Raw genomic sequence first — 16,848 nt, forward strand, 5'->3', positions numbered from 1 at the left:
GCCTTTTTAAGTAGCAGATTTGACAGAAAATTAAGCTACTCTCCAGTGGTGTATCCTGACAGAAAGCAATTAACTTAATTAAGAGTTGTTTTTTTAAAAAACAGCCACGGATTATTGCACCTGTGTCACTCACAAATGGAAAAAAATTGAATGTAAACCACACTTAGGGATTTCACATTCATTTTATATCACATCTGAGATACAAGCTTTGTGTGCTATAGTGATACAGTTAAGGAAATTATGAAGAAACTCGTCAGTTTCTTGGGATTCTGCCATTGCCATCTCTCTTTTAAGATTTATTGTTTGTCCTTGAAAGACAGGGTCGACGCATGGCACAGGCGATGAAGGAGGTGCATAATGTGGGCAGAAGTCATACAGTACTGCTCCATAGCAATGAATGATATTTGCACCTGTCAAGGACACCATGAATTTTAAGAAAGCAGTAAAGGCATGATAAAATATCAAATTAATGGCTATGCTATTTAAGAATATAAAAAAGACTATTTGTACTAACTGCCATTGGAGCTAGCCCTTCTAAACATTCATGTTTTAAGACAGCAACTACACCTACCATTCAAGGAGACTCTGTAAGTCAGTACTATGATCAAGAATGAGGAACGCAGATGGACATCAATCAGAATTTGATGGTGACTGAGACAAGTTACTGAACAAGTCACCTAAGCCACATCTGTGATGGAATTGGCCCTACAGGTTGACGTTGAGAGTTAAGGGGTCTCTCCCCTCATTAAGCCTACTTCTTAACTATTAGAAGATTAGACAATGTTGACGAGATCATGCCATTCAGCCTAACAAACTCACCAATTCCATTCACCTAATTTCTCCCAAATAATATTGAATTGATTTTGAAGTTCCCTAAAGTGCTACTTTCTACTACAATACATGATAAATTATTTCATGTGTTTATGGTTCTCGCTCTAAATAAAACTTTCTAATGTGTGTGCAAAATTTACTCTTAAAAAGTTACCAAAAAACGGTGTCCATGTGTTCTTCTTGAAGAATTTATTTAAAATGAACAGGTGGGATCCACTGTAGTAATTCCTTTCATACTTAAACTCTTCAAGCGTGTCTCCTCTTAATCACGGTTTACTTAAACTGAAAATGTTCAACTCTTTCAGTCTTTCCTCATAACTCATACCTTGCAGCCCTGGAATCAGCCTAGTCACTCTTCTCTGGACTCTCTCGGGTGCTGCCATGTCTCGTTTGTAATGTGGAGAACAAAACTGTACCCTGTACTTAATATAAGGCCTTACGGCTATGTACATAGTTTTAGCATAACCTTCATTGGCTTGTACTTCACACATTGGTTAAAATACTGTAACTTGATATCCTGTTATCCTTTGTCATGGCTTATGTACACTAATAATAATAATAATAATAATAATAATAATAATACAGTTTGGGCCAGCACGGTGGCGCAGTGGGTAGCATTGCTGCCTCGCAATTAGGAGACATGGGTTCACTTCCCAGGTCCTCCCTGCGTGGAGTTTGCATGTTCTCCCCGTGTCTGCGTGGGTTTTCTCCGGGTGCTCCAGTTTCCTCCCACAGTCCAAAGACATGCAGATTAGGTGCATTGGCGATTCTAAATTGTCCCTAGTGTGTGCTTGGTGTGTGTGTGTGCCCTGCGGTGGGCTGGCGCCCTGCCCGGGGTTTGTTTCCTGCCTTGCGCCCCGTGTTGGCTGGAATTGGCTCCAACAGACCCCCGTGACCCTGTAGTTAGGATATAGTGGGTTGGGTGATGGATGGATGGATAATACCGTTTATTTATATAGCACCTTTCCCATGTAGATGTACCACGTCCACTTCTACTCCCTAATCCTTCTCATAAGGTGTGAGTTTCCACCTACAAATATGCATTCAAATCTGTCATTTTTACTTTACATGGGTAATCTCAAATCTTATGATATCACAAAATATTAGCACTATGCAAACCAAACCAAAGGAAAAAAATTAGAGAAAAATCTAACTTAATGAACCAGCACTGTATTGTATGAGGAATAAGGCGGACTCTGTATGCAGTATAAAGAAATGCAAGCAAACTCACCATAATATTAAATCAAAATATCCAACAGCACTCAACAGGCCCCACTAAGTTTTTTTCACTTTTGAGTTGGGTAGCTTGTGCACTCGATCAACATATTATGTTCAAGAAGATTTATTATTATATTTTATTTTATTATACTGTATTTGCTGTTCCTTATAAGAAAAACAGAAGATGGGTCTCTCTTGTTCCATAGATTGTCTTCACAACATACTTTGGTGTTTTAATGGGATTGTGTTTTGTTCTTAAAACCAAATAAAATAATAAAAAATAAGGACCCTCTTTTCTGCAAACATTATGAGATGCTCCCTACTAAATTTATCATGGAGTGATCTTCCAAAATGTAACTATCAGCTCTAAGCTCATGTAACATTAGCAGCTGAGAGTCTTTTACATCCTACTGGTGTTAGGAGTTGTGTAACATCTACTACAGCGCTGTAAGATACTGTTTCATGGGGGCTGCAAACACTACTGCTTCTCTCATCTTAGTTGGATCTTCCACACAAACTAAAGAGCCTGAGAATAAATGCTTTTAACATCTCTGTCTACATTTTAAAGAGTAAATAATACACTATTTTTATTATTTGTGTGTAAACAATTGATAAAATGACATATGGCCACAATATAATTTAGCTAAGTATTAAATTATTATTTTAGTGGATGTATCCAGAGCTGGTATACTTTCTTAAACTCAATCATTTTCTTAAATATTTTATTATTCAAAAATAATACTGTTTTCACAAGCTTTGAATATTATCATTTTGTACAAGGCTCCGTTGTTTTATATTTCATAATTATTTCTTTGGCACTGATATTAATAACACTGCCTGCTTCTTGTCCAGCAAAGACATTATAGAAGAAATGAGCGAGCCTGAAGACTGCCAAGCAACCATACAGAATAATCTGTTCAGAAAATAATGAAGCATGGTTACTCCTTATTTCCACATTTAAGTAATTCAACTATATTTTCATTTCAAAGCACCTTTGAAGTGACATCTAAAAATAAAAGGCACATTTTTAAACAAATTTATATTCATGGATAGTGTTAACAATAGTGTATGAAACAAGATAGTAATAAACAGATTGAAAAAATCCAAATTATTTGACTGTTAATTATTGCTGCATGCTCTCTTAAAAAAAACTAGATATGGTTCTGGGTGGGAAAAAGAAACCCTATTAAGTTTTGGAAGAGGGGGAGCTTAAATAAAGTGCAAATGTTTGCTGCATATTGGACTACTTTTGCCTGTTTTCAAATCTAGGCCACCCGTGGACACCAATTCTATTTGCATTCAAAAATGTGGAAAGTATTAATAACCCCATGCAAAAAAACAAGCTAAATTTCTTTTCTTCAATAGACTGAGCAAGAAAAAGGACAATTCAAAGAGAACATGTTTGTGCATTGATGTATCATTAAAATTTGACCCAACAGTGGGGTGAAAAATCTCCAATCCAAAACAACCATATATGAATATCACACACAACACTGCTTTATGCAGTTCTAAATTCCATAGATGTTTATACTTTCCAGATCAAAATATCCAGTAGCCTTATTATAGCCATGTTAACGCAAGCTTTAAAATACATGCAAAATTCACATATAACTGAAAACAAGAAGATGATAAAACATTCTCCATGGAACTCTTCCCATTTCTATATGTGAGAGAAATCTGCTGCTACCTAGTAGCTGAGCTGTCATTGGCTTTCGGTTCAAAGTGTAATGGAAAAATTAATATTATTTAAAACTACTGACAAATATTGCTATGGCTAAATTAATATTTCAATCATATTGTCTTTTTGTGTCATTATGAATGAAAAAACACAGCCTACGCTTGTGTCACATTTGAGGTTTCAGTATACAACAGACAATGCAACACTATGGAAGCCGAGAGAGGACGTGCAATATTGTTATTTTTTTAAATGGTCTCCTCAAGATAACGGAGTAATTTTCTCGAGATGTCAAGAAAACAAACTTTGATTTCTCGAGATAACGGAATAATTTTATCACGATCTCGAGAAAACAAAACTTAACCTTTGCTCCTGGCATGAGGCTCACTTAAATTGCGACACCTATACAGCTGAAGCCTTGCTAACTGTCTTCTTAAATGACGGACACTAATGTTATTATTTTCTAAACTAAGGCATAAACATACGTATTTCAGCCTGCGTCAGCCCCTTGATTGAACAAAAATGTGATGCGCTGATCAACACAGTTATGCTCTTCTGCCATTTCAAACAGGACGTGGCTTCAATAAGCTAAACATTAAATGTTAGATACAATTATTTCATAATTTTGAGAAAACAAGATCTTTTGTTTTATTGAGATCTCGATAAAATGAGTCCATTATCTCAAAGAAACAATTTAAAAAAATAACAATATTGCACGTCCTCTCTCGGCTTTCGTACAAGACTCAAAGTGATTTTGTACCCATAAATTAATTAATCTCATTTAGTTAATCAGAAAGCTAGGCTAACAGTGGTCTAAAGGAGAAAGAAAATAGGTTAAAGGGTTATCTTCAGACATCTACAAAGGTGTAGCTGTTAATGGGAAAAAGAAAATAGAGCACAAACAAGAAAAACAGATAGGATGCCTGACATCGTCAATAGCAGAAGTGCACATACTAATTTTGCGGTTACAAACCTTTCCAGCTTGACCAATACGACCTACAGAACGTTCTATAAACCCTGTCCATTAATTTCAGGGTAGAAATGTCTCTTTTGCACTGTTGTGGTACCATAACTGAGAATGGCTCAAGTATAGCTTCAGTGCTGACATAGCGTTTGACTATCCCTGTAGGAAGTAACTCATATTTTGCCATGACTGGACACATATCTTTGAAAGAGAGACAAGGGGTTCTCATAACTATTATACTTTCAACTAGTGACAAGTGATACTGAGAGTGTCCATAAATCATGCTGTGACATCAAATTCATTGAGTTGTGGCAAACTGTTACTGATGTCAACATTACAGCATTTTTGTGGACCATATTTTGTGCAGGAAATTACACCCTTATGATAAAGAGTAAATGGGTGCCTTCAGCAAAAATGATCAGCAGGACTTGAGGTTGTGCGTGCCACATCAACCACTCCCAGGGGTTTACTCCCTCATGGGATATGAGGGATCAAAATTAGTCCTTTTCACAAAACATAGAAAAAATAGGGATCAGTAACATAGGCACGTGGATTGGTGTTTTATGCTATTTTGAGGTTGCTATTCACAAATATGATCATATTTTTGATATTTGATTGCTTTCCAGTGGTCATATCCCTTTAGGAGCCACTTCTAGAAGATTAAAACACAAATGAAAAATTTCAAACATAGGCACGCAGCATATTGTTTTAGACAATTTCTAGGTCAGTGATTGTGAATTTAATTTTATTTTTGATCCTTTACTAGGAATCTAGCCCCCTTTGGACCTGCAGAGTGTGGAATATAACAGATGTCTATTAGAATCGAGAATGTTAAGACTTGAATCATTTAATCTGAAGCACATATTTGAATATTTCAAATACTGGATGCAAATATACTTGTTTATTGTGAACTTCTACCTCATGAAGTAAATCAATACATTTCTGATAAACATCCCGAATTAGGGAGGCTTGGGCTTGTTCAGAGTTTTTATTAACTATATTCTGACTTTGTAAGGTGAAAAGTCATTTTTTGGAAAGGTACAACATTTAAAACAGGTTTACTATCAGATAAGCCAATCAAACACTTAAAAGATCAAGAAACAATAATGTATCCAATCTTGTAAAAATACAACACGTGTCACACTATGTCGCAGTGCTGATATACAAAAACACAGCAACTAAGATGGCAGCAAGTGCAACATGCCTAATGCTTTTTAATACTGTCAATAAATCTCAAGCAATAAAAATAAAATATTCAGTAAGCCAAAACAACCACAAGATTCTGTCAGACATGTTAGCTAATTATAAATTTAAACACAACAAAATCCAGGTTTATTTACTATATTAGACCAATCCCCAAAAACACACTGTAAGACAATCACCCTCATAAAGAAAACTAGACAACAGCAATTAACTATACCACAAGACTCAAAGTAGAGGCCATTGATCCTCAGATACTACACTTTACAGTCACTACACAAGAAAAAAACTACAGCTTATAAATCCAAACAAAATGTTTCTATTTAAATACCTGAATGATGAATAACTTACAGTACACCTTTATTTCTGTTTTTTAGCAAAGCCAGCACAGTCACTGAAATTCCAGCACTCTAATGAAATAATAACCATTGACCTTCTTGCTTTTGATGCATCAGCACATTACCCACAAATCGGCGCTGCCTTCTTCACTTTAAGACACAGTAGCTGGTGTTTGCAGATAAGTTAATGATAAAAAACAATTTCTTACCTTCACAGTATGAAGTATCCCCATGAAGGGCAGTGAAGCCGCTCTTGCACTCACACACAGCCTTGGTATTCCAGTTTTTGCAGTCAGAGTTATCTCCACAACTGTGTCCATCAGCACAGAAGTCATAACCTGCAGTCAAGTTACAGAACAATAGTCATGATTATTGTGCCTTAAGAATGCTTATATACTGTAAATCTATGCACTGTATACTGACACCATAAAGCTTTTGATAGCAAGAGTTTCCTTTTTTTGCAGTATATTGACCATTGCAAATATTTGGTATATTATGTTAAATGTTTTTATATTATACTCTAATAATAATAGATATTGTTAGTGATTTATTAATACACTTTGCTAGCTAGTGCTGTCTACTTTTAATGCTCAACTTTTAATTTGCATGATATAATTCTAATTCAAGTAATGCTGTAAGGTCTCCCTGATTACCTAACATTACAAAATGAATGCAAAAAATGTACTTGGATCACGCTGCTTTTAACACATTTAGATTACATTCAGAGTGTGCTAATGAATTCTACTTTATGATCATTCTTCATTTAATTTCCACAAATATTTTTATTTCTGTTTATCTCATTATTTCACACTTGTACTGTTGACCCATTTAAATTATACTGAGATAGTGTACATACAGTACAATAAAGATTCATTTTATATACATTCTGCAGTAGACTAAAATGCAGTGATCGTTGATTATAAGTGAGAAATAACAGAAAGCCATATTATTAACAAAAAAGAATGCATTTTGAGTGTCCCCAACAATGTGCAATTTAGGAGTCAGGCAGGCCTCGGGGTCGTTGTTCTTCTTGTCTAATTATGAGGTGATTTTGTAAGAGAATGAATGGCAGCCTAGACCACGGTGACGCAGTAGTTCACAGTGCCTCCCAGGTATTTGCATAAAAAGCTGATAATGCTTGTTGCTTGTGACTGCCCAAGGTAAGGGTAACGCAATATCCCCTGATTCTTTGGGTATTTGCAATTAAGGACAAGAGCTGGTTAAAAGAAAGAAGCATTTTGCACCGTGAGGGTTGCAGGCGGCAAGTTTGCAGCATGGCGTGTTATTTGGCGTGTGGTGTCGTCTGTAATCACAGTAGTACTAAGCTAACGTTACATAAAGTTTTTAACTAACAAATGCCACACACAGGATGACCTTAATTTTTCTGTGGGTGGCTACAGTTAGTTTGTGTTATGTGAAGCATTTAAGGCAGTTACTAAGAAAGACAGATCAGTGAATACAAGCATTGCAAGACTGGAACTTTCAGCTGCTGTACTTTCTGCCAGAATGAATGTTATGTTGAAAGCTGAACTGAAGATTAAAGTTGATAAAGAATTCTTCTGGACAGACTCAAAGGTTGTACTGGCATACATCAACAATGAAGTGCAAAGCTTTACTGTATTTGCTGTTAATTGTGTCCAACTAATAAAGGAAACCACAGATCCCAACCAGTGGTATTACGTTGACACAGCATGAAACCCTGCTGACTATGCCTCCAGAGGTCTTCTTGCTTCTGACATCTCTGTCAGTCTGGTTGTCAGCTCCCATATTTTGTGGCAGAAAGAAGTGAATCCTACAACTAACCTTTTACTGATTTACTTGTTGGTGATCTTGAAGTTAAACCAATTCAGGTATTTGCAACAAGAGTCAGCAAACACATAAGACATTCTTAGCTGGCTGAGTCGGTTTTCTTCCTGGACGACACTTCTTAAGGTGGTGGCTAGAATTAAGAGACTGGAGTCTAAACAAGTAAATCATAGAGACCTGATGACCATTGAAGAACATGAAAGAGCTGCAGAAACTGTCATAAAGCTCGTCCAACAGTAAACCTTTTGCCAAGAAATGAAGTCACTCCAAAACCAAAATACTCCTTCAAGTGCTTCTACCTTGGCCTCATTTTGATTTGAGAAATTCTTTGTGTTGGTGGAAGACTGAAGAAGTCTTCTCTCAGTCAGGAATTAATCAGGAATAAATTAAAACACCCTGTCATTCTTCCAAAGGATAGTCACATCACCAAGTTGATTCTGTTCTATTATCACAATATAATCTGTCATCAAGGCCGAAGTGAAACTCTAATGGAACTGAGAGCCAACAGATTTTGGGTGATAGGTGGGAGCAAATCTGCTGCAAAATTGATACACAACTGTGTATCATGCAGAAAACTTCAACAAGCAGGAGAGGAGCAAAGAATGCATGATCTCTCTAAAGAGTGTATGAAGTTTCAGCTCCATTCACATTCTGTGGAATGGACTGCTTTGGACCTTTCCTCATCAAGAGGGCCTGCAAGGAATACAAAAGATATGGCCTGATCTTCACATGCTTCTCACCTCGAGGTATCCACACTGAAATTCTCGAAGATCTGTCAACAGATGTGTTTATCAATGCCCTGAGGTGCTTCATCAGTCTCAGAATAGCTGCTCGCCAATGAATTCAGAGAAGCACTCAAGCAATGTGATAAAAAGGCATGTGAGGTTTTCCTAAGTGAAAAACATTGTAAATTTATTTTCAATGATCCCTTAGCCAGCCATGCTGGTGGTGTTTGGGAACAGCAAATTTGTACTGTTGAAAGTGTGCTGAATGCCACATTTGCTCAGTGTCCAGGAAGACTTGATAACGCCTCCCTTAGTGTTCTATGAAGCAATTGCTATTGTCAACTAGCCGTCCATTAACTGTAGATAGAATTAACGGTCCCAAGTCACTGGAACCACTGACCCCAAACCACCTGATCTTGATGAAGTCTAAGGTTGCTCTTACACCTCCTGGAAATTTGTAAAGGAAGATGTGTATTTGACAAAAAGGTGGCGCAGAGTCTAATTTCTCATTGAACATTTCTGGAGTCGCTGGAAGAAAGAATACCTCTTGAACCTTTCCATGCGCCAGAAGTGTCACGTTCCCCAGTGTAACCTCAAGGTGAATGACATAGTCATTATCAAGGTTGACACCCTGCCAAGAAATCAGTGACACCTAGGACATGTGGTTGAAACCATGGAAGACAGTGATGGTTTAGTTTGTCGAGTCAAAGTGCAAGTAGGTGAGCGGAACTTAACTAAAACACAGGATCAGTCATCCAAACTCCCAATCATTGAATGACTTCTTCTCGAAAGTGGGTGATCGGTTTAACCACTGGGTGGTCCCCCCTTACATCAGTCATGTTGTTTATTGTTACATTTAGTTAAAAAAAAAAAAAGTGAGGGCGAGAGGGGGCTGTAAATTCCATGCATCCAAAGATTACTTTTGCAACTTGAGAAGTCATTTAATGTTATATAGAAATCATGTTATATTCAGTCACTGATTCCTCATAACATGAGTGGTGGGAGTGTAAATGACCACGAAATCATTCTGCACATAGGGGACGTAATGACATAGAGTACCGAAGTGTGGAGAAACTGTGAGGAGATAACAGATGGCAAACACTGATCTCTAAACGGTAATCTTTAAAATTATTGCACCCTTGGTAAACACAGAGAGGTATGCAATTTGATTATACAGTAATCCCTCACTTATCGCGGGAGATAGGTTCCAAGGCCGAAGTAGGGACACTATATTTATTTAATTATTTAATGTGTATTTTGACGTTTTTAAACCCTCTCTGTATTGTTTACAACCCACCATTTACTCTATTAAAAACAGGGACAACTGCTAAGCAATATGAAATCGGTAGATAAGTTTACACTTACTGTATAGCGAAGTACATGTAGCAGCTTGTAGGCGGTCATGACATCGTCGACCTTGTTGCAAAGATTCCTAAAGCAGATTCCATCCAGACTACTGCCTTATCACGTCCACTTGCAACTCGTTTTGCACCCTGGTTAAAGGACACTGCGGCCATAGATCTTATATGCTTTTCCTCCTTTTTAAATAAAAAGAATCGATGTCCTGCAGCGGTGTAGCTGTTCCCTTCCTTCAACATATCCAAAATTTTTACCTTTTCTGCAATCATTTGCATCTTCTGTTGGTGCTTGGACATGGCCCCTGAAGCATTAGCACGTTAATGATGAATGAGTGAGATGAGACTTCCTGGTTAATGCAACACTCCGTCTCTGAGCCAATCAGCAGCACACAGGAACTTAACTGCGTGCTCTGATTGGGTAGCTTCTCAGCCATCCGCCAATAGCATCTCTTGTATGAAATCAACTGGGCAAACCAACTGAGGAAGCAAGTAAAAAGACCCATTGTCCGCAGAAACCCGTGAAGCAGCGAAAAATCCGCGTTATGTATTTAGATATGCATACATATAAAATCCGCGAAGTCGTGAATCCGCGAAAAGTGAACCGCGAAGTAGCGAGGGATTACTGTATATTGTTTCATTTATTCATTTATTATGTTTCTTGGTAAAATGTTAAAAAATGTATGTTTATTTTTTGTTTATAGTTTTCACTGTGCTTGTGACGGTATAACAATGTTAATAAAGGATGTAATGTTTGAGACGTTGTAACAGTAGGGGGCGCTATTGCTCCCTTGAACCCTCAGATCAGACGCCAAACACCAGGTAAAAGTCCAAGACTAGTTATTTTTATTATAAATACGTGCACTAAGCACCCTCCACTCCACACTACACATACAATACTCTACAATACACAATGCTCAATCCTCCTCTCCCAGACACTTAGCCACCCTTCCTCCCAGCTCAGCTCAGTGTCCGGGCTTTCCCAAAGTCCTTTTATATCTCCTGACCCGGAAGCAGTTCCAACCCTGCAGTCCATGATTCGTTATCCCTTCCGGGTCAGGTTAAAAGTCCTTTTCTTCATCCCGGAAGCACGTCGTTCCTTCCAGTCATGTGATCAGGATGCACTTCCAGGTTATAGGGCACAGAGCACTCCACAAGCCTCCCTACAGCGGCTCCTGGTAGTCCCCATGGTATCCAACAGGGCTGTTTATAAAAACTACAAGGTCCATAAGGCCCTGCTGGAATTCTGGGAACTTCCATGCTCCTGGGAGGGCTCCATCTGGCAGCCTGGAGGTGTGGGACGGAATATTTGGCCGGCCATCCCTCACAACGTGAGTAAAGATAAAGGCACCAGTCTGAGACTCTCTGTGTGTCAATTCATTAAATCAAGGGTTGCAACACCTTCTTCTCTTTAGAATTCATCTGGTAGTCAGCAATATTAAATCACAATAGACGGACTTCTAGTTTGCAGCACTTGTAGGCTTACTATTCTTCTTCCTCACCGCCATCCCTTTGTTACGATTTGGCTGCCTTGATCAGTCTCCTCCATCATTGTTTATACTTCTCTTCCTCCTCCTCTCTTAACCTTTTCTGCCTCTTGTTACTTCGCACACAGCAGACCCCCCTCTACCAACCTTTTCCCATGTGACAATCCTTGCCCAGGCCCATGCAGAATCTATACTAATAAAAGGCAAAGCCCTCACTGACTGACTGACTGACTGACTGACTCACTCACTCACTCACTCACTCACTCATCACTAATTCTCCAACTTCCCATGTAGGTAGAAGGCTGAAATTTGGCAGGCTCATTCCTTACAGCTTACTTACAAAAGTTAGGCAGGTTTCATTTCGAAATTCTATGCGTAATGGTCATAACTGGAACATCTTTTTTGTCCATATACTGTAATGGAAGGCAGCAAGATGGCCGTAGGAGACGGAGTTGCGTGTCGCGTCATCACGCCTCCTACGTAATCACGTGAACTGACTGTGAAGGCAAAGCCCTCACTGACTGACTGACTGACTGACTGACTGACTGACTGACTGACTGACTGACTCACTCACTCACTCACTCACTCACTCACTCACTCACTCACTCACTCACTCACTCACTCACTCACTCACTCACTCATCACTAATTCTCCAACTTCCCGTGTAGGTAGAAGGCTGAAATTTGGCAGGCTCATTCCTTACAGCTTACTTACAAAAGTTAGGCAGGTTTCATTTCGAAATTCTATGCGTAATGGTCATAACTGGAACATCTTTTTTGTCCATATACTGTAATGGAAGGCAGCAAGATGGCTGTAGGAGACAGAGTTGTGTGTCGCGTCATCACGCCTCCCATGTAATCACGTGAACTGACTGTGAAGGCAGTATGTAGAAAACAAGGAAGAGAGCGAAAGAGCACTGAAGAAAACATTCATTACACAATTGAGGAGGCAGCGAAAGAATAAGAAGCGAGAGAGCGGCTCACGTGAAGTGAATGAACGGAGCCCAAGTGATCACTTGGATGAATCAAACCTGTTCAAAAAAAAAAAAAAAAGCGAAGCGCCTTATATGAGCAGGCAGTCAGCTAAAGAAGGGAATCAATAAATAACTATAATCGTAATAAACGAACAAAAAATAGCGGAGAATCCGCGGATTACATAAAGGAAATGGGTACCTGAATAGAAAAGTAAGTCTCAAATAGTCACACTAAGTACCATAGTTCACTTGCGGTATCAATGTATTTATGCAAATCCAACAGAGTGGCTGTGGGCTCAGAGCATGGCGGCGGGGCCTTCCTCATTCACTCGCCAGCCTCTGTTCCAGTTACTCCACGTCTCGCCACGTGTTGCAGTGCACCTTGCCTCCGCTTAGCTAGCGATACCTGTGTGTTCAACAGACATTATCATCTACAGATTGTTAAGGAGTAAAGTTTAACGTTTTTGAGAGAGAGATCAGAGCTACGTGTGTTTTAGAGGGTAGCTGCTGATTGCCACAGATATCACGGGCATGTGCTTTTCTCCCCACCTGGGGAACGCTTTCCCGTAAGAACTGAACACGATCAGATACAGTGCCAACATCTATTGTCCTGTTTCATACATACAAGACCGCAAGACAAACACATTAGTTAGTCTTCATTGTTTGTTAATTTATTTTTATTTTTAAAGTTGTGTTTTTGTTTTTATTATGTATGTATGTATGTATGTGTGTATATATATATATATATATATATATGTATGTGTATGTATGTATGTGTATATGTATATATGTATATGTGTGTGTGTATGTATGTGTGTATATGTATGTGTATATATATGTTGATATGTGTGTATATATATATATATATATATATATATATATATATATATATATATATATATATATATATATATATATATATATATATATATATGTGGATGTGTATATGTATATATATATATATGTTTATATGTATATATGTGTATATGTAGATATGTGTATATGTAGATATGTATATGTATGTATATATATGTTTATGTGTGTGTGTGTGTGTGTGTATATATATATATATATATATATATATATATATATATATATATATATATATATATATATATATATATGACAGCAACACTCATAACAATGACAACACAATTACATTGACAATCATGTTACGTTATTTTTAAAATGTTTCCTTTTCTTTTTCATAACCTCTTTAACACACTACTTCTCCGCTGCGAAGCGCGGGTATTTTTCTAGTTTGATCATAAAGATATACTAAAGCAAACACTTTATAAAAATTCATTCGTCCATCCATCCATTTTCCAACCCGCTGAATCTGAACACAGGGTCACGGGGAGTCTGCTAGAGCCAATCCCAGCCAACACAGGGCACAAGGCAGGAACCAATCCCGGGCAGGATGCCAACCCACCGCAGGACACACACACACACACACACACACCAAGCACACACTAGGGCCAATTTAGAATCGCCAATCCACCTAACCTGCATGTCTTTGGACTGTGGGAGGAAACCGCCCGGAGGAAACCCACGCAGACATGAGGAGAACATGCAAACTCAACGCAGGGAGGACCCAGGAAGCGAACCCAGGTCTCCTAACTGCGAGGCAGCAGCGCTACCCACTGTGCCACTGTGCCACTCTATAAAAATACAATGCAGGCAAAATAATTGTAAACACCTGTAATGAAAATAATATGTAAAGAAACAAATTAAGTGCCTGAATTTCATTAACTGATAAGCTAACTTCTGTTATCGAAGCAAGAATTCACAATGAATACGATTAATACAGAATTACTTGAAATACTTGTAACATTCATATGTAATACTTTTATTTTAATTTGTAATGATTAACGCCAGTAATTAATGACATCATTCTATCTTGTTTTTAATTATCACAGTTTCAGCAAATGTGCTTATTCAGTATGATGTTCCTGTAATATTCATGGAAAAATGTGAAATACGTTATTTAACTCTGTGATAATTACAGATGGCTGGCTCTACATTAAATTTCAATTCTAGTTGTTCTCTTCCTGTTTATAATATGTTGTGTGCTCTGTAATATGTACAGTTCAGTTTTTCCTGCTTACAGTAAAAAAAACGGCTTTACTTATAAAAATGCATAGTTGACTCAGAGATGAGCAAAATAATACATACAGTACTGTGGATGACTGTGTCAATAGTCTTTAGATAAATGTAAAATTGGATTGACTCAGTTTGCTCCGGTTCAGCTTCAGTGTGTCCAAGCCCCATTATAGAAATATACAAAGTCCAAATTGGGTCCCTCGGTACTCAAACTGCAACTTGGACTTAGAATTGATAGTCATCACTCAGCAGCACATCTGTCGAGTCTTAGAACAAGAAAATGTTCATAACTGGGGAGCCTATTGTGCAGAAATCCAGTAGTTAAATGAAATACCTTGCAGGTGTGAGGTTTACAACATTGACAAATAATTGAACTCCATGGCCAATGATGAAGTATCCATCATATTGTTGTATGAAGACATTAATGACGTACAATGGTGTAGCAATCTGAGTGTAAAAATTTAATTGGGACATGTTGCATTTTAGGAAGTTTTTTGTTTATTGTATCACTTAACTGTATTTCAAAATGATCTCACAGGCATCACCATGTTGATCGACACTGCTAGGTGTTATGGGATGGGTTGCATGTCAGTGTCTAATGTTAAATTTCCATGTGTTTTAATCTAGGTATAGACCAGAATCTAAATTCTGGAGATAACAGGTGCTTCTCAGAAGAAAATAAAGCTAGGTTATTTTGCTTTGTTACTTGACTTTGGTTTCTGGCTTTTGATTTTGGATTGTGCTCATAACTCTTGTGACCAGTTACTTGTTCCTGACAACTTTTCACTGCCCTGTTTTTGTCAATCTAACTAGTACAGAATATGCTTAACGGCTCTTCTAAGAAGATTGTGGAGTTAGATTCTCTTGTTAGCTTCTTTCCACTATGCATTTTCTTAGTATTTTGGTTTTGTTTACTGGTTTATTTGTCTACCTCAGTCTGCCTGTCAATTATTGCTTTGGTTTAGCCTCTGTGATTTCACTTATCCCCTTGTTCTTTCAGTCGGTCTCTGCCTTTTGGTTTAACTGCTGACAGCAAGCCATTGCATTGGGGAATTAAAGTAGAATTTCATAACTTGTGTTGATCAGTGAAATTCATTAAAAGTATTTTGCAGCGAATATTCTGTGTTTGCTGTTGATCTTGTTTGTCGAATATTTTCCTGGAAATTCACCATGTGGCTGGCGCACACAAGCGTTTTTTTTTTAACTTATCAGCACCCCATGATAATTTTTAAGGCAAATGTGACACTACATATACTGTATAAGCTATAAAAACCTGGACATTGACACAAATAGATGAACACACAGAGGCTTGGTCTGCAATAGAAGTAAAACCTTGCAATACTTATTTATATTCCTTGCTTGGTGCCCTAGTAAATGCAAGTTATCATCAATATACCAACAACCCAATTGTGCTTCATTCACTCAGAATATGGAACCAATGTAGGAAGCACTTCAAGACAGAGAAGCTTTTATCTGTGGCTCCTCTGCATGATAACCACCTTTTTCCACACTCTCAAGCTTACATAGTTTTTAATGTTTGGAAAACATATGGGATTAAATCACTTAGAGATTTGTACATAGATAACGTCTTTGCATCCTATGAACAATTACACTCCCAATTTAACTTCTAATCAACACAATTTTTCCACTATTTCCAAATTAGAAACTTTGCTAAACAAACTCTGCCCAGTTTTCCTCACTTCTAACCTACTTCTATTTCAGAAGAAATATTGATCAGTCTTCATGACTCAGACAGCATTTCTATAATATATAAAAACATTTTTAAAGTCCCTTCCTTTCAAAGATCCCAGAGTACAGTGGGAAAAGGATCTCTTACTCAACATCTCAGAAAAGGCAGCCATGTACAGAATTCACTTGAGCTCCATACATGCAAAGCATGCAATTATCCATCCATCCATTATCCAACCCGCTGAATCTGAACACAGGGTCACAGGGGTCTGCTGGAGCCAATCCCAGCCAACACAGGGCACAAGGCAGGAACCAATCCCGGGCAGGGTGCCAACCCACCACAGGACACAGACAAACACACCAAGCACACACTAGGGCCAATTAAGAATCTCCAATCCACCTCACCTTCATGTCTTTGGACTGTGGGAGGAAACCCACGCAGACACGGGGAGAACATGCAAACTCCACGCAGGGAGGACCCGGG

The 16,848-nt window shown here is 38.1% G+C and overlaps 1 protein-coding gene and 1 long non-coding RNA gene across 2 annotated transcripts in view; one reads left to right on the forward strand and one right to left on the reverse strand.

Moving 5' to 3' along the window:
• LOC114645928 (protein kinase C-binding protein NELL1-like) overlaps positions 1-16,848 on the reverse strand; it is a 1,522,815-nt gene that overhangs the window by 980,964 nt on the left and 525,003 nt on the right. Inside the window, exon 12 of the mRNA XM_028793848.2 lies at positions 6,436-6,564. Coding sequence (XP_028649681.1) covers positions 6,436-6,564 — 129 coding nt within the window. The remainder of the gene's footprint in view (positions 1-6,435; positions 6,565-16,848) is intronic.
• LOC127526750 (uncharacterized) overlaps positions 12,183-16,848 on the forward strand; it is a 485,290-nt gene continuing 480,624 nt past the window's right edge. The window contains exon 1 of the long non-coding RNA XR_007934180.1: positions 12,183-12,326. This is a non-coding gene — a long non-coding RNA (uncharacterized LOC127526750). The remainder of the gene's footprint in view (positions 12,327-16,848) is intronic.

Source organism: Erpetoichthys calabaricus, chromosome 2 (assembly GCF_900747795.2).
Source record: "Erpetoichthys calabaricus chromosome 2, fErpCal1.3, whole genome shotgun sequence".
NCBI classification, from domain to species: Eukaryota; Metazoa; Chordata; class Cladistia; order Polypteriformes; family Polypteridae; genus Erpetoichthys; species Erpetoichthys calabaricus.